The sequence below is a fragment of the Lagenorhynchus albirostris genome, chromosome 15 (genome assembly GCF_949774975.1).
Source record: "Lagenorhynchus albirostris chromosome 15, mLagAlb1.1, whole genome shotgun sequence".
In the NCBI taxonomy this organism is placed as follows: domain Eukaryota; kingdom Metazoa; phylum Chordata; class Mammalia; order Artiodactyla; family Delphinidae; genus Lagenorhynchus; species Lagenorhynchus albirostris.
In genome coordinates this window covers 64816921-64837675 of record NC_083109.1, presented here as the reverse complement: position 1 = coordinate 64837675, position 20755 = coordinate 64816921, and the positions used below count along the sequence as shown (strand labels likewise).

General features: G+C 41.3%; 1 protein-coding gene across 2 annotated transcripts; it reads left to right on the top strand.

Annotated features, from left to right (window-relative positions):
• The first annotated feature begins 793 nt into the window (after nucleotides 1-793).
• On the top strand, nucleotides 794-19784 carry GDE1 (glycerophosphodiester phosphodiesterase 1). 2 transcript variants are annotated; one of them, XM_060123596.1, is made up of 6 exons: nucleotides 794-1202; nucleotides 7904-8079; nucleotides 9921-10026; nucleotides 12225-12317; nucleotides 17664-17875; nucleotides 19153-19784. In XM_060123596.1, exons 1-6 carry the CDS (start codon nucleotides 942-944, stop codon nucleotides 19298-19300), a joined length of 996 nt encoding a protein of 331 aa, XP_059979579.1. In that variant the 5' UTR covers nucleotides 794-941; the 3' UTR covers nucleotides 19301-19784. The 2 variants fall into 2 exon arrangements, with proteins under 2 accessions (XP_059979579.1, XP_059979580.1); XM_060123597.1 differs by having other exon boundaries at nucleotides 1064-1202; nucleotides 7908-8079.
• The last annotated feature ends 971 nt before the right edge of the window (nucleotides 19785-20755 follow it).

The following is a 20755-nucleotide window of genomic DNA, read 5'->3' as shown; positions in this document are numbered from 1 at the left end:
GTGCCTTGCACAGAAGCCCCATCATTAGCCCTGAGTAGGAGGAGAAGGTTAGAAGGAGTAGCAGTGGAAAATTCATGGCATAAAACTGGGGTGTCATGATGTCAGCCCTGAATCTGCCATTTCATTGACTCCGCTCAAGTCCTTTGACTTCTCCTGGTCTCAGTTTATTCATCTATAAAATGAGGGCATTATTAAAATCCCTTCCAACTTTATAATCCGATTATGCCTCCTTTGCTATGTTCTTTCATTCCCTCAGAATCTGAAAAAATCCTTCTAAAGTCGACTGAATTCAGTTTCCTGAGGTAATACGCAACCGAGCCTGTTGTGAGAATAACACACAAAGCAGTCGCAGTCATGGAACCTGGAACGTGGTTATGTGCTCTATAAATGTTAACTGTACTCTCTAACACTATTATTTTGCCCCACGAGAATGTAAGCCCCATGAGAGCAGGGATCCTGTCGGTCCTGTTCACTTGCTGTTGTCCTGAGCATCCGGACTGCTGTTCGCATACCTTCAATTGAATTAATCAATAGTGTAAGCGTCCTGCCCCTCCAAAATTTCCTTGACGGCAAAATGGAGTCATTAAGATCCTTTCCAGTCTTACGACCTTAAGACTGCTGTCATATCCCTCGCCTTGCTTCTAGAGTTTGAAAGCCCCTGAGGAAATCCGGACCACAGAATAACGCAAAACGTACTTTGGAACTCGCCTCCGTTGCCTTGGCAGCTGCTACGCCCCGAGCTCTGGAGATCCTCGGCCCTGATTGGCTGGACCTCGGGCTCCTTCTACGGAAGTAGTCGCTGCCGCCATTGTGCGGCGCTCGTCCAGTCGAAGGGTGTCAGCTGCGGTCAGCGCTTTGGGCTGTCGTCGTAGTTTCTTGGTTTCCTATCCGCGGAGCCCGGCGGGACTGGGACTCCCGTCCGTGCCGGTGCGGGCGCCGGCATGTGGCTATGGGAGGAACAGGGGGGCCTCATGGGCCCCTTCTCCTTCCTGATGATGATGCTGCTGCTGGTGACGCGCAGTCCCTTCAATGCTTGCCTCTTCACCGGCAGCCTCTACCTTCTGCTGCGGCTCTTCAGCTTTGAGCCGGTGCCCTCCCGCAGGGCCATGCAGGTGCTCAAGCCCCGGGACCGCGTCTCCGTCATCGCCCACCGCGGCGGCGGCCACGACGCGCCCGAGAACACGCTGGCGGCCATTCGGCAGGTGAGTCCTACACTCCTCCCGCCCTTGCGCGCCTCCTGGGAGCTTGGACTTGTGCCTGTCCTTCCGAAGGTTCCCCAGCCTTTTCATGATAGCCTTACCACTTCCCCATTTGTCCACAAGGAATACATTCAAGTGGCCCTGGATCCCTCTGAATTACGGAAAATCTCCAGACTTCAAGTGTTTATAGAACACTGCAAATACTTAACGTATTTGCTATGTGCCAGGTACTGAGGATGGTCATGAACAAGACAGAAAGGGTACCTGCTTTCACAGAGCTTGCATTGGAGTAGGGGAGACAGGTCTTAAATAAATAAACACGTACATAAGGTACTTTAAGAAAGCGATGAGTGCAATGAAGAAATAGGGTTACCGAATAGGAATGTCGGGAGGGTCATTTTAGACAGAAATCCTGTCCGAAGAAGTGACCTTTGAACTGAGACCGGGATTATGAGGAGCCGCCATGGATCTGGGGGAAAAGTGCTCCAGGAAAAGGGAACAGCAAGTGCAAAGGTCCTGAGGTGGGAATGATGTTGGAATCCTCATGTAACAGAATAGACAGTATATGGCCTGACTTCAAGGGACAAAACAAAGGCTGGTGTGTGAATGAAGTAGGAAATGTGGCCAGGTTAAGTAGAGCCTTGGTCAGTCGTTAGCTAACATACTCTAAACGGATCACCTTCACAGCGGCTGTCTTTACTTGTCCTTCAAATTATCCAAATCATCTCCTTATCACCTTTCCCCGTGGTAAGACAACACTAGCAGGGGGACTCCTGATAATTTCTGCCTCCCCTTTCCACAGGGAGCTCTCGGCAGTCTCCGGACTTCATCATAATAACAGCTTGCGTAGTAAGAGAGCTTTACAGTTGTCTAGGCACTTTTGCATATGTGGAAATATATCTGATCCTCTCATTTCCCTGAAACATTATTTTAACATTAAGTGGGTAGGAAAACTGGCTCAAACACACACAGCTCCTTTTCGAATTCAGCCTTCTGATTCCAAGTCCCAGTGCCCTTTGTCCTAGATTAGAATATGTTCCAGGATGTAAAATTTGAACTGAATGTCCTTTCTTTGTCCAGCTAGGGACAGACAGTATTGTGTAATGAACAAGTTACTTAAGCGCTCTGTGTCCCAGAGTCACGGGTAGGATGTAGCAAGCAAGGCACCCTAGGGTACCGCTCCTCACTCTAGTCCCAGCTCTGACCTTAAGTTTCCTCATCTGTAAAATGGGAATGATGTTAATATCCACCTAATCGGTTGTGATTCGATGAAATAGGCTACCTCACATTAAATGAGAAAGTATGTATGCGAAATACACATATACATAGTGTGTCATATCCTGTTGTGTTGCAAGGGAATTATAGCTAAACTCCATTCATGTCTTGTATGTTTAGGTTGAACATGTCTTTTTTTTTTTGCGGTACGCGGGCCTCACTGTTGTGGCCTCTCCCGTTGCAGAGCACAGGCTCCGGATGCGCAGGCTCAGCGGCCATGGCTCACGGGCCCAGTCGTTCCACGGCATGTGGGATCTTCCCGGACCGGGACATGAACCCGTGTCCCCTGCATCGGCAGGCGGACTCTCAACCACTGCGCCACTAGGGAAGCCCTGAACATGTCTTTAATATATGTAATTATGATAAATAACATTGCACCAAGCTGATTCCTGGTTTTAAGAGGAAATGAGATGTAATTTAGCTTGTTCAAATACAAGGTCATTATCAATGAACGTTTTAGCCGTGACAGAATTTAGCTGCAGAAGACAAGGTCACGTCCTCCCTCTTGACTTCAAAAGAAATATGTAGTTTACTTCCTTCAAAGTTTGTTTTTTGTCCTGTTCTTTTTCACTTTGCTTGTTTGCAGCTCATAATTTATATTCTTAAACATTCTATTATGTAAAAAGTCAGGGAAGACATTCTGACGGTAGAATTTCTGGTAGATTATGGAATAGATAGAGAAGGAAAAACTTGAGAGCAATGAAATGAATGCATTCCAAAAACGGAGTCACGATTATAAACAGTGACAGAAGCATGAAATCAAACCCACAGTCCACTCCACAGAGGGGCCACAGTGCAGCTTTAAAAGTATAATTCAGATTATATCATGCCCATATTTAAAACCCTCCAGTGTTTTTTCTATTGCAGTTAGGTAAAATCAAAACACCTTTCCATTTTGGACCTTTCTCAAAGCCCCAACTCCCTCTGTTTAAACCACCTTGGGTGTTTGTTAATGATGCTTTTGGCTTCATGTAATAGAGAATCTAACTTAAAATATTTCAGACAATAAGGGGACTATCTCACATAGCAAGAGGTGTGTGTGGGAGAGGTGACTTCCAGGATGGTTTATTCCGCTGTTCAATTTGTGATTGTGGAGGACACCGTTTCTACTGATCTATCTGCTCTGCCACCTGTAGCATATTTACTAGCCCTCATTGTAGTTGCCAGGTGGCCACTGCAGCCCCAGGACTCACATTCTTACATATCAGCATCCAGCCTCAAGAAAAGGCTCTACTCCCTCTTCCATAAGTCTTGCCCAGAAGTCAGTCAGCCTCTCTTACTCTCTCTGACAGACACACACGGAGGGGTTGGGAATAGTCCACTTACAGCAGAGGAGAAAGCTGAACACTGGAGAAAGAACAGCTCTCTACCAGCAGGGAAGAAGAAAGGAAATAGATCTGGGTAGGCAATCAGTACTTTGTGGTTCCTTCCTGCCTTGTGGCCTCTGTATTATATTTGCCATTTCTTGTACTTAGAAAACTCTTCCCCTGGATCTTTGTATTGTTGACTCCCTTTTATCACTAAGGTCTCAGCTCAAATGTCATATTCTTAAAGAGGCCTTCCCTGATTGCCTTGTCTAGTGACACCCCCACCTGCCTTAACTTTCACATTACCCTCTATTTTCTTTTTCAAACATTTATCACTATCATAATACATGTAACATGTGTATAGTCTGTTTCTCCCCAGTAAAGTGTAAGATCCATGTTCCTTTTCTTTCTTGCTCACCACTCTCTCCTCACTGCTTAGAACAGTGCCTGATACATAGTAGACACTCAATAAATATTTGTTGGAAGAATTGTGATGTACAAATAAGCAATAAGCCCATCAGAAAAGATACTCAACATTATCAGCCATCAGAAAAATGCAGTTCAAAACCACAGTGAAATAACACTTAATACCCACTAGGACAGCTGTAATCAAAAAGGCAGACAGAAGTATTGGCAAGATTATGCAGCAGTTGGAACCTTCATGCACTGATGGTGGGAAACTAGTCTGTCGGTTCCTCAAAAGGTTAAATATAGGACTTCCCTGGTGGCACAGTGGTTAAGAATCCACCTGCCAATGCAGGAGACACGGGTTCGAGCCCTGGTCCAGGAAGATTGCGGAGCAACTAAGCCCATGTGCCACAACTACTGAGCCTGTGCTCTAGAGCCCGCGAGCCACAACTACTGAAGCCCACCCGTCTAGAGCTCGTGTTCCACAACAAGAGAAGCCACCGCAATGAGAAGCCCGTGCACCGCAACTAGAGAAAGCCCACATGCAGCAATGAGGACCCAACACAGCCAATAATTAATTAATTAATTAATTTTTTAGAAAGCGGTTAAAGATAGAATTACCATCTGAAGCAGCAATTTCACTCCTAGGTGTATACTCAAAAGAATTGAAAACATGCATCATGCAGAAACTTGAACAGGATTGTTCATAGCATTATTCATAATAGCCAAAAAGTGGAAACAACAGAAATGTCCATCAGCTGTTGAAAGGATAAATAAAATGTGATATAGCCACACAATGGAATATTATTTAGCAAGAAAAATGAATGAAGTCCCCATACATGTTATAACATGAATGAACCTTGAAAACAGTATGCTAAGTAAAAGAAGCTAGTCACAGAAGACTGCATATTATATAATTCTGTTAAATAAAATGTCTCGAATAGGCAAAGCCATAGAGAAAGAAGTAGATTAGTATTTGCCAGGGACTGGGAGGGTTGGAGAGAGAAGTGGGGACTGACTGCTAATGGATATGGGGTTTCTTTTTGGGGTGAAGATGTTCAGAAAGCGATTGTAGTGATGGTTGCACAACTGCAAATACGCTGAAAACCATTGAATTGTACACTTTAAATGGATGAATTTTATGGTATGTGAATAGTATGTCAAAAGCCGTATAAGTATAATGACTTTATTAAAGCAGACACTTTTTAAATCAACTTTGTCAAAGTATAATTTACATACAATAAAAGATACATTTTCAGTATACAGTTTGATGAGTTTTGATAAATATTTACACCTGGGTAGCCACCACCTCAATCCATTTCCATCACCCTAGAATGTTCCTTTGTGTTCTCTTTGGAGTCAACCCCTACTCCTGCCTCTGCTGCAAGGCAATCATTGATCTGATTTCTCTAACTATACTACACTATACTATTCTATTACTAAACTATTAGTATAGTTTCAAATTAACATCTTAAGTAAAATTTTAATAAATTACAGTATTTATGTAGACTAGTTTATGTGAAGTGTGTATGTTTAGAAGAAAAATACTATTATAAGAAACTTCTTGAAATAAGAGTATGAAGTATATACTAATATGTGAATCAGATTCAGGGGTTTATCTTTTTGCCTCTACATAAAAGTATTGGGAAAGAAAGTTGAATGCAGTCATTAGAAGATCTGGTCTAAGAAGCTCTAGTATGGTGATTCTTTTATAGAACTTTTGTTTTGGGCCTTAATAAACTACACAGAAAAGACAAATAAATGAACTCATTACCTTTAGTATTCTTGCTAAAATACAGTGTCTCACCATTGTTTTTTTTGTTTTGTAGCCAAGTAACAATGGCCCTAATGGATAAAAGTACAATTGAACTGAATTACTAGCATCAAGGAGTAAGGTTAACATTTGTATTACAGTGAGAGAGATGCACTGTGAATACTGGAAATGTGATCTTGTTTTATGTTATACAATATATAACCCATGTGGATTTACCAGTGCATTATTAAACTTAGAAAAGATATACCTTTAATCTTATAAAAAGATGTACCTTTTAATCAGTGTAGATGTAAGCATTACATCTTATGTAATGACTTTTTCACCGAGGCAGAAGTGTTTTTCTAGTCATAATAGCTTCTGTTGAGCGCCACCTCTGAGCCAGGCACCAAGCTTGGTGATTTACATACATTATTTCTAAATCCTCACAACTCTTAAGATCATTAAAGAAGTATCATCATAAAAGTGATGAAACGGAGGCAAGAGTAATATTTGTAATTAGATGACATAGCCAGTTAGTGATGGAATTGGAATTTTTAGAGGGGGAAATCTTGGTCATATATGTGAAAATCAAACTGAAGCCTAGAAGAAAACAGTTGTTTATAAGTGGGGGTAAGAAAGGATTTAAATAAGATAGACAAATCTCCACCTATAAGGGACATAATTAATAAATTTGACTATTTTACGGTTAAAAACATGTTAACAAAACACAATAACAATGGCTAATGTTTATTGAATGCTTACTGTGCACTAGTACAGTGCTGTATGTTGTTTATGGGTACTTAAGTGTGTAGTAAATATATAAAGACCTGTAAGGGAATTATAGAAATTATGCACGTCCACTTGGCAGTTGCCTCTGAAGAAGAAGTGGGGAGGATTTTAGCTATATCTGTAGTGTGATAGTAAAGTCATGTGGTTAAGAGTGTAGCCTCTACCACGTCCTAGTTTGTGTAACCCAGAGCAAGTTTCTTAATCTCTCTCAGTTTCCTCATCTGAAAGTGAGAATGTTAATAGTACTTCCTGAAGGGTTGTGAGGATCAAATGAGTTAATACATTTACAGCAGTTAGAATAGTGCCTGACAAATATAAAAGGCTCAATAAATAATATAGCTATTATTGTTTTAGGGCAGCAAGAGATTGAAGCAAATATGGCAAAATGTTAACATCTGTTAAGTCTTTTTTTTTGCTGTATACTACTACGTATGTTTGCATAATTTAAAAAAAAATTAAAGTCTTTAAAGTCTTGATCATAATGAGTGTTTCACGTCTTCATTGTGACAAAGAAGCCAAGGAAGCAAATGTTGGATAGTGTGTCTTAGAGGAGCATGGCCCCTCAAACTTTATGTTCATGTTCTCTTTTTAGATAAATTCTTGTGCACCTTATCGGGCTTACCAACTTGTTGGCCAACAGCCAGTGCTGCTCACATAAACAAAATCTAGCGTCCTCTAGAAGCAGTCTTGGTGTTTCTGCTCTAGAGGATGGAATTAAACCAGCAAAAACCTGACTCGTCCTGTTTATGCCAAGGTAGTGCAATATCCAACTAATCAACAAACACAGGGGAATCATCAGAGATACTGCACCAAAGAGAGTGTAGGTAAACAGTGAAATGTGACTAAATATTTGTAATTGTAAGCCATTAATGGTCTGTATAGTTAAAGCAACCAGAGAAAACAAATTTCAGAAGTCTCCCCATCTGCCACTCTGAGAGTGAGAAAAGTGGGGAAATTGAAGTTTATAAGGAATCCATAAGTGTGGACCCTGAAGTAAGGTTAACATCCATGAAAAAGAGAAATAGGTTGGGTTGCTCTTTGGTATAGGAAGGGAATAGAATCAGTAAGAGAAACTGTCTACTTAGCCAGTCCTGTTGGTCATCTTTAGTGTTTAGATTGCAAAATGACATCTGTGGCCACTTGACATTAATATCGTTGGTGTTTTTGTTAAGGCAGCTAAGAATGGAGCAACAGGCGTGGAGTTGGACCTTGAGTTTACTTCTGATGGGATTCCTGTCTTAATGCACGATAGCACAGTAGATAGGACAACTGACGGCACCGGTCGATTGTGTGATTTGACATTTGAACAAATTAGGAAGCTTAATCCTGCAGCAAATCACAGATTAAGGTAAGTGGTGTACTGTCAGCTAAACATATCTTTCAACTTGTGTTGGAGATCACAGAAAGACACTGGCACCTTCTAATTACATCTTCTGCTCCAGAAGAGTTGTTTTGTTGTGTTTTGTTTTCAGCTGTATACAGGTTTCCCAAGTAATGGGCAGGTGCCACGAACAACAGAAATATGGCATGAATGCTTTTCAGCTTTTCCCACTGAGGCCAAATTTGGCTTCAGAAATTATTCTCAAGACGATACTCTAACGTGACAATTACTTTGTACTGTCATATAAATTTATATATGTATATGTGGTGTGTGTGTGTATGTATATCAGAGCTAATTGTATAAGATGTTCCAGAAGAAAAGGGTTCTATGATCAAATAAGATCCAACACTATACTTTAGATATTCCCCTTGGGGATAAACATTTCACGTCAATCAATTCTTGCCTTTAACTTAGTGTTTCTAAAATGTATATGACCACAGAACCCATGCCCTTCCCACCATTAACAACTATAAACACCTCAGAATTGGTATCTGGGTAATATACTTTGGAATGTGGTTATTTAAATCCCTCTCCTCTTGTCTTTGTAATACCGAAAAATGTGTTCTTACTGTAATTCATGTCATATCAATTCTCTGGTCAATTTATTTGACCCAGTGATTAAACTGTAGTCCTCCCTAAAAGGTGATTCAGACTTTATTTTCCTAGGAACTGAAAGAAATTAAAAGTCAGCCAAAGGAAGTCATACTTTAGAAAGAATACTGATAACACTTGAAAGTTCTGAGTCCAAGCTGCTGGAATTGCTCTCTGCTGTTACAGACATTTCATTGCTCAGCTGTAGGCAAGGGGAAGGCTGGTTTTAATATTACAGTGACACTGTAGCTAATAAGATGTCAAATTCAAAGTCAGCACTTAATGCAAAAAATGCTTAGGGTCAGCGTCACCCTTAAAATACTCTAAGAAGGCATGATATTGGAGCCAATATGCCATCTTAATGTCTTTAACCCAAGCAGTCTTTGTTCCATAGTTGAAAGGTTGCATTTTCTTTGCTTAAATACCAAATAATTGGCTTGTGTTTAGAGACTATGTTGTTGGAAAAGAAGGGAAAATTTCTGTCAGTGGGGTAAAATGCTCATCCTGAGAGGGGAGCATGGCAACTAAGACTAGCCGGAGGAATAGCAAATTCATGTCTCTGATTCCCAGGGAATAGTCACTGAATAGAGTGGCTGGCAGAGTTTGCTGTACTATTTATCTTTATCTTTTTTAAAACCAATATCTTACAGTTGAATTAATACCGTTGAATTAGCATAAGTTAAATCATGTAGAGTGAAATTTTGTTATTTGAGAAAAGCTGATTTCTTATGTGTCAGGCACTTAACTTTCCTTTTCTTTTTCAGAAACATATGTATTAGAAAATTATTTATTTTAACCAGTTTCACTTAAATGCACAACCGTACAGTTAAAAGATGTATATATAGCTAGGAATTTCTCCTGCATAAGGTTCTATTAGGGAAAGTACAATCTTGGGTCTCTGAGTTCTCCAAAGATGGCATATACTCTGCCCTTGAGTGAGTAGAGTTACTAATTATATTATAAATCCAGTGACTGCCTAAAAAATAAATGATTTTTGTTGTTGCTGTTCTGTGGCCAAGAATATCTTTAATTTGGTTTAAAAACATATTATCAAAAAAAAAACCATATTATCCTTGGACTTTGGTATGGTTGGAGAAAGGAAGTTGGGGAAACACTCTTTTCCTTTGGTTGGGAGACATTTTTCAAATGTCTGTTTCACTAAACTTTTATCTTTTCCTTGTTCCTACAATGTACTATTCCTTTTCCCTCTCTTATAGGAGTGATTTCCCTGATGAAAAGATTCCTACCCTGAGAGAAGCTGTTGCAGAGTGCCTAAACCGTAACCTCACAATCTTCTTTGATGTCAAAGGCTATGCAAATATGGTACAGTTTATACCATAGACTGCACTTTGGAAAAGACAGCTTTATTTAAGTGCTAGTTTGTTCCAAAATTAACTATATATTTTATTTTTTATATTCTTAAATTATTTTTACAAATTATATTTGCTTAATGGAAGTTTACAGTGCAAAAATCCACATCTTCAAGGAAACAGTAAATTATGGAACCTTTTTAACCTTTTAACCTTTGATGGAACCATTTAACAATCCCCAATATTCGACAACTAGCACAAAATAGAACAGTCAGGTTTCTTTTATTTGCATGAAACATTTACAAAAGGTATTAAATGAACAGTAAAGAGGCACTTCTTTTTTTTTTTTTTTCCAGTATGCGGGCCTCTCACTGTTGTGACCTCTCCCGTGGCAGAGCGCAGGCTCAGCGGCCATGGCTCACGGGCCCAGCCGCTCCGCGGCACATGGGATCTTCCCAGACCGGGGCACGAACTCATGTACCCTGCATCGGCAGGCGGACTCTCAACCACTGCGCCACCGGGGAAGCCCAAGGAACAAGATTTTTAATGAGCACCTCGGGTTTTATTGATGATAACGGCCCATGTTTGGGAACGCTGATAGGTCCTACATTTCACCCATGGTGTACTGACCTTCATGATTATTTTCTTAGAATAAAGAGGGGTGAGGGAGGAGAAGAAATTTTTTTTTTTTCCCCAGCTATTTGAGCTTTCTGGTTCGGTGCTCACAGATGGTTTGGGCAGCATTGGGCAGAACATAGTGATCTAATTCACCAAAATGGGAGCATAGGGACTTCACTGGTGGCACAGTGGTTAGGAATCCACCTATCAATGCAGGGGACACGGGTTCGAGCTCTAGTCTAAGAAGATCCCACATTCCATGGGACAGCTAAGCCCATGTGCCACAACAAAGCCCGCATGCCACGCCTAGAGCCCATGCTCTGCAACAAAGAGAAGCCACCGCAATGAGAATCCCGTGCACTGCAATGAAGAGTAGCTCCCACTTGCCGCAACTAGAGAAAGCCCGCACACAGCAACGAAAACCCAACGCAGCCCCCAAAATTAATTAATTAATTAATTAATTTTAAAAATAGGAGTATAAAGGAACAAGTGTTGGCATTAAATTGGAGACAGTAGATAACAGGAGCCAAGATCACGGGCTTTGGAGATTGTGATTAAACTCTCACCTACTACAGTGTAACCTTAACCTTGATAAGCTTCTGTTTCCTTATGGGCAAAATGGGAACAATGTAAGAAATGATCACATAGGGTTGTTGCGAGAATCAGATAAAGAATGTAGGTGAAGCATCACACATGGTGCATGTTAGTTCACAACAAGAAAACTACTTCGGCTCTATAGCTCACACTCTGTGATATTAGTGAAGGGAAGCATGAGATGAATAATTTCTATGTTTTCTATGTCTTTTATTTTGGGGAATGCATTTAGTTGCTTATATTTGGTTATAGGTTATGTGTGACTTTCCAAAAATTAGGGGTATTTCAAGAATTATGATGTAGCAACATTACATTCCACCTAACGTCTGGTCATCTCTGTTGTTAGCTGCTACTGTTGCTCAGTGGCCAAATCTGTTAATTCACTAGAGGTTACAAACTATCAGTATTTTAATTCTATCACTTCTTCTTCATTTGGTAGCTGGTCTACTGCAAAAAGAAACTTCTGCTTTTCTTGGGAAGAGTTGGGAGACTCTTCCCAGTTTCTCCCTTGTCCCATTGCTTCTCCTTCCCTGTTGATGATGGATGACGTTTCCTCTTAGTCGCCTAGACTGAGAAAATCTACCCTCTCTAGTTTGCAGACTAGTTGACTCCCACTTCAGCTAGGAAAGGCAGAGGGAGATAGAGTTGTGGGTATAAAAGGACCTATCCTAGTGGCTAAACTAGAATATAAGGAAAAGATTTTAAAATTTTGCTTCCAACCTCCACTGGCCTGTAGTCTGCCATACTTTTCCAAAGTATGACAAAAGGAGGTGAGCCTCTCAACTAAATAGTAAAGCAGCAGTACCCCAGCTTCTTCCTTATCTGCTGATGTGAGTTTAAAATGCATCCTAGTGGATAAAGCAACCTACCAAAACTCCTTTTCACATCCCCATATATTAGTAAATTTCTGATTTACTTAATAGAGTTGTACTTATATATAGTAGTTACTGGTTGGGACTACATTTTAATAGATTTTAAATACATGAATCTCTTTTACAGGCTACTGATGCTCTGAAGAAAATATATATGGAGTTTCCTCAACTATACAATAATAGTATTGTCTGCTCTTTCTTGCCAGAAGTTATCTATAAGGTAAAATTCTGGATTTTTGTTGTGTATAATATTATGTTAGTTGGTGGTAATAATAGCAGTGGGCTAAATAAGCATAAGATAGATGCCCGTTAAACTGAACTGAATTAAGAAACTTCTCTTTTTTTTGAATTTTATTATTATTTTTTATACAGCTGGTTCTTATTAGTTATCTATTTTATACATATTAGTGTATGGATGTCAATCCCAGTCTCCCAATTCATCCCACCACCACCACCCCCCACCCCACCCCCTTTCCCCCCTTGGTGTCCATACGTTTGTTCTCTACATCTGTGAAGAGACTCCTCTTTTAAATTAACAAAAATGCAGGAAGGGGAAAGTACTCGTACGCCGTTTTAAAATACCATGATTCCTTTTTAGCTCCTTCTTTCATGTTGTTTATAGGCTCATTCAGATTACTTTGGAAACATTCTCAGAACAGAATGAATTATATATTTCTGTGTCTCACTAAGTAACAGCAGACTATACCTTTTTAAAAAATAAGTCTTATAGAGAATTTAAAATATGCATAATTTGAAATATGCAAATACATAGATACTACACAGCAAGCCCTCCTTTAACCATAATCCAGCTTGTTTCATCCATAACCCCATTTATCCCCAGAGTTTTTTTTTTTTTTTCGTTCTTTTTTTTTTTTTTTTTTTTTTTTGTGGTACGCAGGCCTCTCACTGTCGTGGCCTCTCCCGTTGCGGAGCACAGTCTCTGGTCGTGCAGGCTCAGCGGCCATGGCTCACGGGCCCAGCCACTCCGCAGCATGTGGGATCTTCCCGGACCGGGGCACGAACCCGTGTCCCCTGCATTGGCAGGCGGACTCTCAACCACTGCGCCACCAGGGAAGCCCCAGAGTTATTTTTTTTAATAGATCTTTATTGGAGTATAATTGCTTCACAATACTATGTTAGTTTCTGTTGCACAACAAAGCGAATCAGCCATATGCACACACATGTCCCCATATCCCCTCCCTCTTGAGCCTCCCTCCCATCCTCCCTATCCCACCCCTCTAGGTCATCTCAAAACACCAAGGCAATCTCCCTGTGCTATGCTGCTGCTTCCCACCACCCAACTGTTTTACATTCAGTAGTGTATATATGTCAATGCTACTCTCACTTCACCCCAGCTTTGCCCTCCCACCCCATGTCCTCAAGTCCATTCTCTACGTCTACCTCTTTACTTCTGCCCTGCAACTAGGTTAATCAGTACCTTTTTTTTAAATTCCATTTATGTGCATTGGCATACAGTATTTGTTTTTCTCTTTCTGATTTATTCGCTCTGTACGACAGACTCTAGGTCTGTTAAAGACCCCCACTATTATTGTGTTACTTTCGATTTCTCCTTTCATGGTTGTTAGCATTTGCCTTATATATTGAGGTGCTCCTATGCATAAATATTTATAATTGTTATATCTTCTTCTTGGATTGATCCCTTGATCATTATGTGGTGTCCCTCCTTATCTCTTGTAACAGTCTTTATCTTAAAGTCTATTTTATCTGATACGAGAATTGCTACTCCAGCTTTCTTTTGATTTCCATCTGCATGGGATATCTTTTTCCATCCCTTCACTTTCAGTCTGTATGTGTCCCTAGGTCTGAAGTGGATCTCTTGTAGACAGGATATATATGGATCTTGTTTTTGTATCCATTCAGCCAGTCTGTGTCTTTTGGTTGGGGCATTTAATCCATTTACATTCAAGGTTGTTATCGATATGTATGTTCCTATTACCATTTTCTTAATTGTTTTGGGTTTGTTTTTGTGGTCTTCTTCTTCTGTTGTGTTTCCTGCCTAGAGAAGTTTCTTTAGCATTTGTTGTAAAGCTGGTTTGGTGGTGCTGAATTTTCTTAGCTTTTGCTTGTCTGAAAAGCTTTTGACTTCTCCATCGAATCTGAATGAGATCCTTGCTGGGTAGAGTAACCTTGGTTGTAGGTTTTTCTCTTTCATCACTTTAAGTATATCCTGCCACTCCCTTCTGGCCTGCAGAGTTTCTGTTGAAAAATCAGCTGATAACCTTAAGGGGATTCCTTTGTATGTTATTCTTTGTTTTTCCCTTGCTGCTTTTTATATTTTTCCTTTGAATATAATTTTTGTTAGTTTGATTAATATGTGTCTTGGTGTGCTTTTCCTAGGGTTTATCCTGTATGGGACTCTGTGCTTCCTGGACTTGGGTGACCATTTCCTTTCCCATATTAGGGAAGTTTTCGACTATAATCTGTTCAAATATTTTCTCAGACCATTTCTTTTTCTCTTCTTCTTCTGGGACTCCTGTAATTCAAATTTGGTGAGTTTAGTGTTGTCCCAGAGGTCTCTGAGACTGTCTTCAATTCTTTTCATTCTTTTTTCTTTATTCTGCTCCTTGGCAGTTATTGCCACCATTCTGTCTTCCAGCTCACTTATTCGTTCTTCTGCCTCAGTTATTGATTCCTTCCAGTGTATTTTTCATTTCCGTTATTGTGTTGTCCATCTCTGTTTGTTTGTTCTCTAGTTCTTCTAGATCTTTGTGAAACATTTCTTGTATTTTCTCAATCCGTGCCTTCATTCTGAGATTCTGGATCATCTTTACTATCATTGAAATTACTCTGAATTCTTTTTCTGGTAGATTGCCTATTTTCTCTTCATTTATTTGGTCTCGTAGGTTTTTTTTTACCTTGCTCCTTCATGACACATTTTTTTGACATCTCATTTTTTTTTTTTTAATGAGTGGGATTGTGTTCCTGTCTTACTGGTTGTTTGGCCTGAGGCTTCCAACACTGGAGTTTGTAGGCTATTGGGTAGAGTTGGGTGTTGATGCTGAGATGAGGAACTCTGTTAGACCTCACTCCGATGAATATTCCCTGGAGTCTGAGGTTCTCTGTTAGTCCGGTGGTTCGGACTCGGAGCTCCCACTGCAGGAGCTTCAGCCCAACCCTGGGCTTGTGAACCAAGATCCCGTGAGCCGCGTGGGGTGGCAAAAAAAAAAAGAGAACAGTAACAAAGTAAAAAATAAAATTAGACTAGGAAACTACCAGATATGTTAGAAAGAATATAAAAATTAAAATATAGATGAATCAACAACTGGAAGGTACATCAGTACCACAATACTAAAAAAGAGGAGGAGGGAAAATTTAAAAAAAAAGGGCTGGGGGGAAGGCCTTGGCTGTGGGGGGCGGGGCCTAAGCAAGGGCGAGGTTTGGGCGGTGGGCAGGGCCTGTGCTCCGGACCCACAGGGCTGGAAAAGGCCCTGGGGGCTGTGGGGGGTGGGGCTTAGGCTCAAGGAACAGAAGGGGCCCAGGCGAGTCCCCTACCCCTGGTCTCAGAGGGCGGGGGATCTCACCTGGAAACCCAGCAGGCTTCCTGGGCTCGAGTGGGTGGGGCCCTCCTGTCCTCTCCTGCTCCTCTGGTCTGGGAGGGCCCCTCCCGCCTGCCTCTCCTGATCTCCCTGGCCTCCCTCCTATGCTGCCAAGGACCCATGCGGCCTGGAGGGGGCTTTGGAGGGCAGGGGATCAGTGCGGGAGCCCAGCAGGCTCCTCAGGCCCGAGTGGGCTGGTCAATCACCCTCCACTCCTCTCCCCTCCTCCTGGAGGGCCCCTCCTGCCTACCTCTCCTGATCTCCCCAGCCTCAGGGGCACAGATCCTGTCTGTCCTCCACTTCTCCTCCCCTCTCAGTCCCCCTACATCCTACCGGTTCACTTTGGGGTCCCTTCCGTCTCCTTGGGCGTCAGAGTTCCCCACCAGCAGCCGGCAGGCACCCTCGTTGTGGGGAGAAGCTAACTCCGCATCTTCCCACAATGCTGTCTTGACTCCGCCTCCTCCCCAGGGTTATTTTGAAGCAGATTCCAGATATCATATCATTTTATCCATGAAAATTACATTAAGTATCTTTAAAAAGTGATTCCTTTTTTTTTAACATAACCACAATACCATTATCCCATCTAAAACCACTAACAGGAAGTCCTTAAGATCATCAAATATCCAGTGTATAAATCCCCCTTGTCATGTATTTATTGAAGAAATTAGGTTGTTTTGTAGAGTTTATTTAACAAAGTCTGGATTTTGCTAATTATGCCATGGTACAATTTAACACATTCATCTCCTCTGTATATTTCCTATGAATTGGTAGAGCTGAAGGCTTGATCAGGTTAGGTTCAGTTATACTTGGCAAGGTAATTTCTTAGGCAAGGGTCTTCTTCCATCAGGGGGCGCATAATGCCGGGTTGTCTCGTCACGTTGTCAGCAGCTGTTATTGATGCCAGTGGCCGGCTCTGGCAGTTTACTAGGGGGTTTATTTTTATTTTTAATATTTATTTATTTATTTATCCATTTATTTATTTGGCTGTGCCGGGTCTTAGTTGCAGCACACGGGATCTTTAGTTGCAGCATGTGGGATTGAGTTCCCTGACCAGGGATCGAACCCGGGCCCCCTGCATTGGGAATGTGGAGTCTTAGCCACTGGACCACCAGGGAAGTGCCTACTAGGGGTTTCAAAGTGTCGATATTTTAAGTCTGTCATTTCTTGTTCATGTATTACCTAGAGGGAATACTTCTATAAAGAGGATCTCATCTACTGTTTAGCTATCCAATAGGCAAATAAATGCTTAATCCTGTCCTTTATTTACCAGTTTCCAAAATAATGAGTTGGTTCTTCAACAGTGACCAACACAGCATGTATTTAAAATTTTGCAGTAAGGGTGGAGCCTACTGGGATATAAACTGTCATTGAGATGAATAGTGTCCTGGGGCTTCTAGACATTTGGATCAGTGTTTCCCAAACTTCCTTGACCAGAGGCCTTTAAAATGAGTGATACCTTTTCCAGAGGACCATAGAGCACAGACTAAGAAAATTCCATCCATATCCCCCATTTGTCCATTGCTCTGTCCTTGTCCCTGCCCCCACTTCTCTCCCTTCTCACCCCATTTCCCCGCCCCCCACAACTTTTTTCAGCCATCTTCTCTAAAAAGGATCAAAAACTAACCAGCGCATCTTGAAATGATCATGGTTCCATCTTCACTGTGTTCTAATTATCTCTGGCCATAATTTAAATCAATATCCAATTGAAAGTTACTCTTTGTGACATTATTAAAATTTGACCCTGAGGTTATAATGTTCTCATTTTAAAGATAGTATTGCAGTTCTTTTAGGATTGTGGAGGAAGTGTTCTCATTTATACTATATATTAAATGCTTTACATTCAACACATTATTTTCTCAAAGGGTTTATGATGGAGTACTTATTTAGTAGACATGGGGGGCAGCATACCTCCTTGTACAGACTGAGTACATTGGCTAAATCTAACGAACAAATGAGAAGTATTGGCCTTAAGATATGATAATTGCTTTATTTTCCAAAATTCCTTTCAGATGAGACAAGCAGATCAGAATGTAGTAACAGCTTTAATTCACAGACCTTGGAGCCTTAGCCATACAGGAGATGGGAAACCACGCTTTGCTGCTTTCTGGAAACAGTCCATGTTTGTGGCATTGGACATTTTGCTCGATTGGAGTATGCATAATATCTTGTGGTACTTGTGTGGAATTTCAGCTTTCCTCATACAAAAGGATTTTGTATCTCCGTAAGTTGGAAGATTTTTTTTATCTTCTGATACATTTCCTGAATGTTCTTCTTGAAAAGGGAGGATTAACAGTGGACACCTGGATTGGTTCCCACCCATGAAGCCCACCATGCCTTTATTAAGTTGAAATGCCACTAGCTTCTTAGGTGGGAAGAGTTTAGGCATATTTCACTGTTTCCAAAACAAGTTGATCAAATATTCTTAGGTTTTAGTGCATTTTAAAGAAAAAATAAACGTGCCAAACTATGACGTCAGAGACAGAGAGATTGTATTTCCTTGTGATTGGCTCCCTTTAAAAACCAACATAGGATCTAGGGCAGAACCACAATGAAGAGGTCTTGTGGGCACCTACCTCATCCATCCCAACTTTCCTTCTGCTCCCCTATATATTACAGGCTCTACTCCATTGCTCCCAGGAAACTTTCCATTCCCTAACCTGCTAGCAATCTCTGAATCTTTATTTTGGCAATTTTATAGCTGTGTATTTCAGGTGGTTACAGTCGTAAGTTTCATATTATTTCAGGTATGTGTGCATTCAGTTCAATAAATATTTGTTGTATGCCTGCAGTATTGTAAGGTACTGTGTTAAGAAGCTGAAGATGCTGTGGTAAAGAAAGAAAGCCACAGTCTGCTCTCATGGAGTTTATAGTCAAGTGGAAGAGATAAATGCTAATCAAATAAAGATCCAATAAACATAAAATTAGAGCTAAGATAAATGCTGTGTAAGAGAGAACAGTGCACATATGCTGATTAATTTGTCCTAGTCGAGGGAGTCAGGGGAAACATCCCCAAGGAAGTAACAGCTGAGCTAAGATCTGAAGATTCCTCATTTCTGAAGGAAATGAGGGGATTGGGGGTGGAGGTCCAAGTCAGAGGGGAAGACATGTGCAAAAGTGCTGTGGCAGGAAGGAGCCTGGTTCTTTCAAGGAACTGCAGGAAAAATCAGTATGCACACAGAGTACAGCACAGAAAAGAACGGGGGAGTGTGGTGTAAGATGAGGCCAAAGAAACAGGTGGGACTAGGCTAGGTACAGCCTCCGGTAGGGGTTTGGGGTGGGGGGGTCTTCAGCAAGTGGCTGAAGTGTTGAAAGCCGCAGCGGCGTGGTGGAGGTGCTCATGCTGGGTTTGGAACACCCTCTGGCTGCAGTGCGGAGGCCAGTTAAGAGGCTCCTTCTGGGGGCTGTTAGTACTCAGCGAACACCATATTTAGTGACCATTGTAGATTCCTGAGACAATTGACATTATTCTAACAAGGTTGGTTTTTCCTCTTTCTCCAGGGACTACTTGAAGAAGTGGTCAGCTAAAGGCATTCAGGTTGTTGCTTGGACTGTTAATACTTTTGATGAAAAAAGTTACTATGAATCCCATCTTGGTTCCAGCTATATCACCGACAGCATGTTGGAAGACTGCACACCTCACTTCTAGACTTTTCCCCCAGGGAGGAAACACAGGTACAGAAACTGCCTGCTGGCCTCATGGAGGAATATCAATATACCCAAGCCCTTGCGGGATCAGGTGGCTCCCACAAGCAGTAGTCGGTAACTGGGTATTTACCTGAACCAAAGCAAAACCCAGTGTTGCTACCATGCTCCATGAAATGCCTGAGTTCAAAACCGATGCTCTTGAAAGTCTGGGTCTGCAAAAAGGCACAACACTCTTGCCCCAACCTAGCTGAGGCACGCACTGAAGCCCAATGAAGATAAGCACAGATTGAATTGTGCAATTTGGGGGTGCAGATGCAAATGCATGGGAAATGCATGATCACTCAGAGTTGACGTTTTAAAACTTGACACACTTACATAACTTTACTTATTTAAAATATTTGTATCCAGCTATGTTATCAATGTACTGTAGACATCAAACTTGTGACCATACTAATAAAATCATTAAAAGGAGCACTAAGGGAAAACCATGTACCAAGCGTCATATCCTAAGACGTAAAGAATTTAAGGGAGCTGCTGTTTCCAATCCAGTGGCCTGGGCCCCTGGTGAGACATTGGTGTGAAGCAAAGAAAATGGTAAGGAGGTCTTAATATCAGTCTGAGGGATTGTTTATGGTATCTAAAAATAAGAGCTACAAACCACTAGGGGGCAGAGTTGTACCGTTTCAAGCTGCTCTACAGCAGATGATCACAGACAGAACTAGAAGAAACTTCTGGGAACATCTAGGCTTAGCCTCATTTTACAAATGAGAAAACTAAAATCTGGAAGGGAAGGGTCTTCCCAGAAATGACAGCTGTGACATAGAGCCTGATCTCATGATAAAATTTCTTGTTTACTATTTACCAGGAACTTCAGTGATTTAACATGTGTTATTTTAATTAACCCTCACAAAAATCTTACAGAGATATTAATCTCTTTTTACTGATAAGGAAACCGAGGTACTGCAAGGTTAAAGTCACTTACCCAAGGTCTCAAATTCCTTGGTGTAACTGGTATTCAAGTCCAGGTCAGTCGGTTCAGAGAACCACTCACTTTGTCTGCCTTTATAACGTAGAGCCCTTGATTCCCAGCTCTGCTCTTTCCCATGTGAGCTTCCAGGGGTCTTATTGTGAACTTAAGTGGCATCATTTAAAATGAAGTTGAGTCTTCAGAAAATTGCAAAGCTCGCTCTCTCCTCTAGCTGCCCCACACCCCCACCATTCAGCCCTGTCTGGCCTTGATCACAGGCCCACAGCTTATTCATGACTTCCCTCCTGAATCCTCATGGGTCACTGAGCTCGGCCACCAGCCTACACAGCTGGATGGTGGTGAGAAGCAGACTGATTTTTGCTATAGTTGGTGTTGGCAGGAGGACAATAAATGAGGCTTGGGATGTTTACAAATGAATTTTCTTGAATTTTAAAATTAACAGCAGAACAGAGATTCAGTGAATGGAAC

Coding starts and splice junctions, on each gene's coding strand:
- GDE1 (XM_060123596.1), top strand. CDS start 942: ATGTGGCTATGGGAGGAACAGGGGGGCCTCATGGGCCCCTTCTCCTTC. Junction 1,203..7,903: donor CGCTGGCGGCCATTCGGCAG/GTGAGTCCTACA, acceptor GTTTTTGTTAAG/GCAGCTAAGAATGGAGCAAC. Junction 12,318..17,663: donor TGCCAGAAGTTATCTATAAG/GTAAAATTCTGG, acceptor AATTCCTTTCAG/ATGAGACAAGCAGATCAGAA.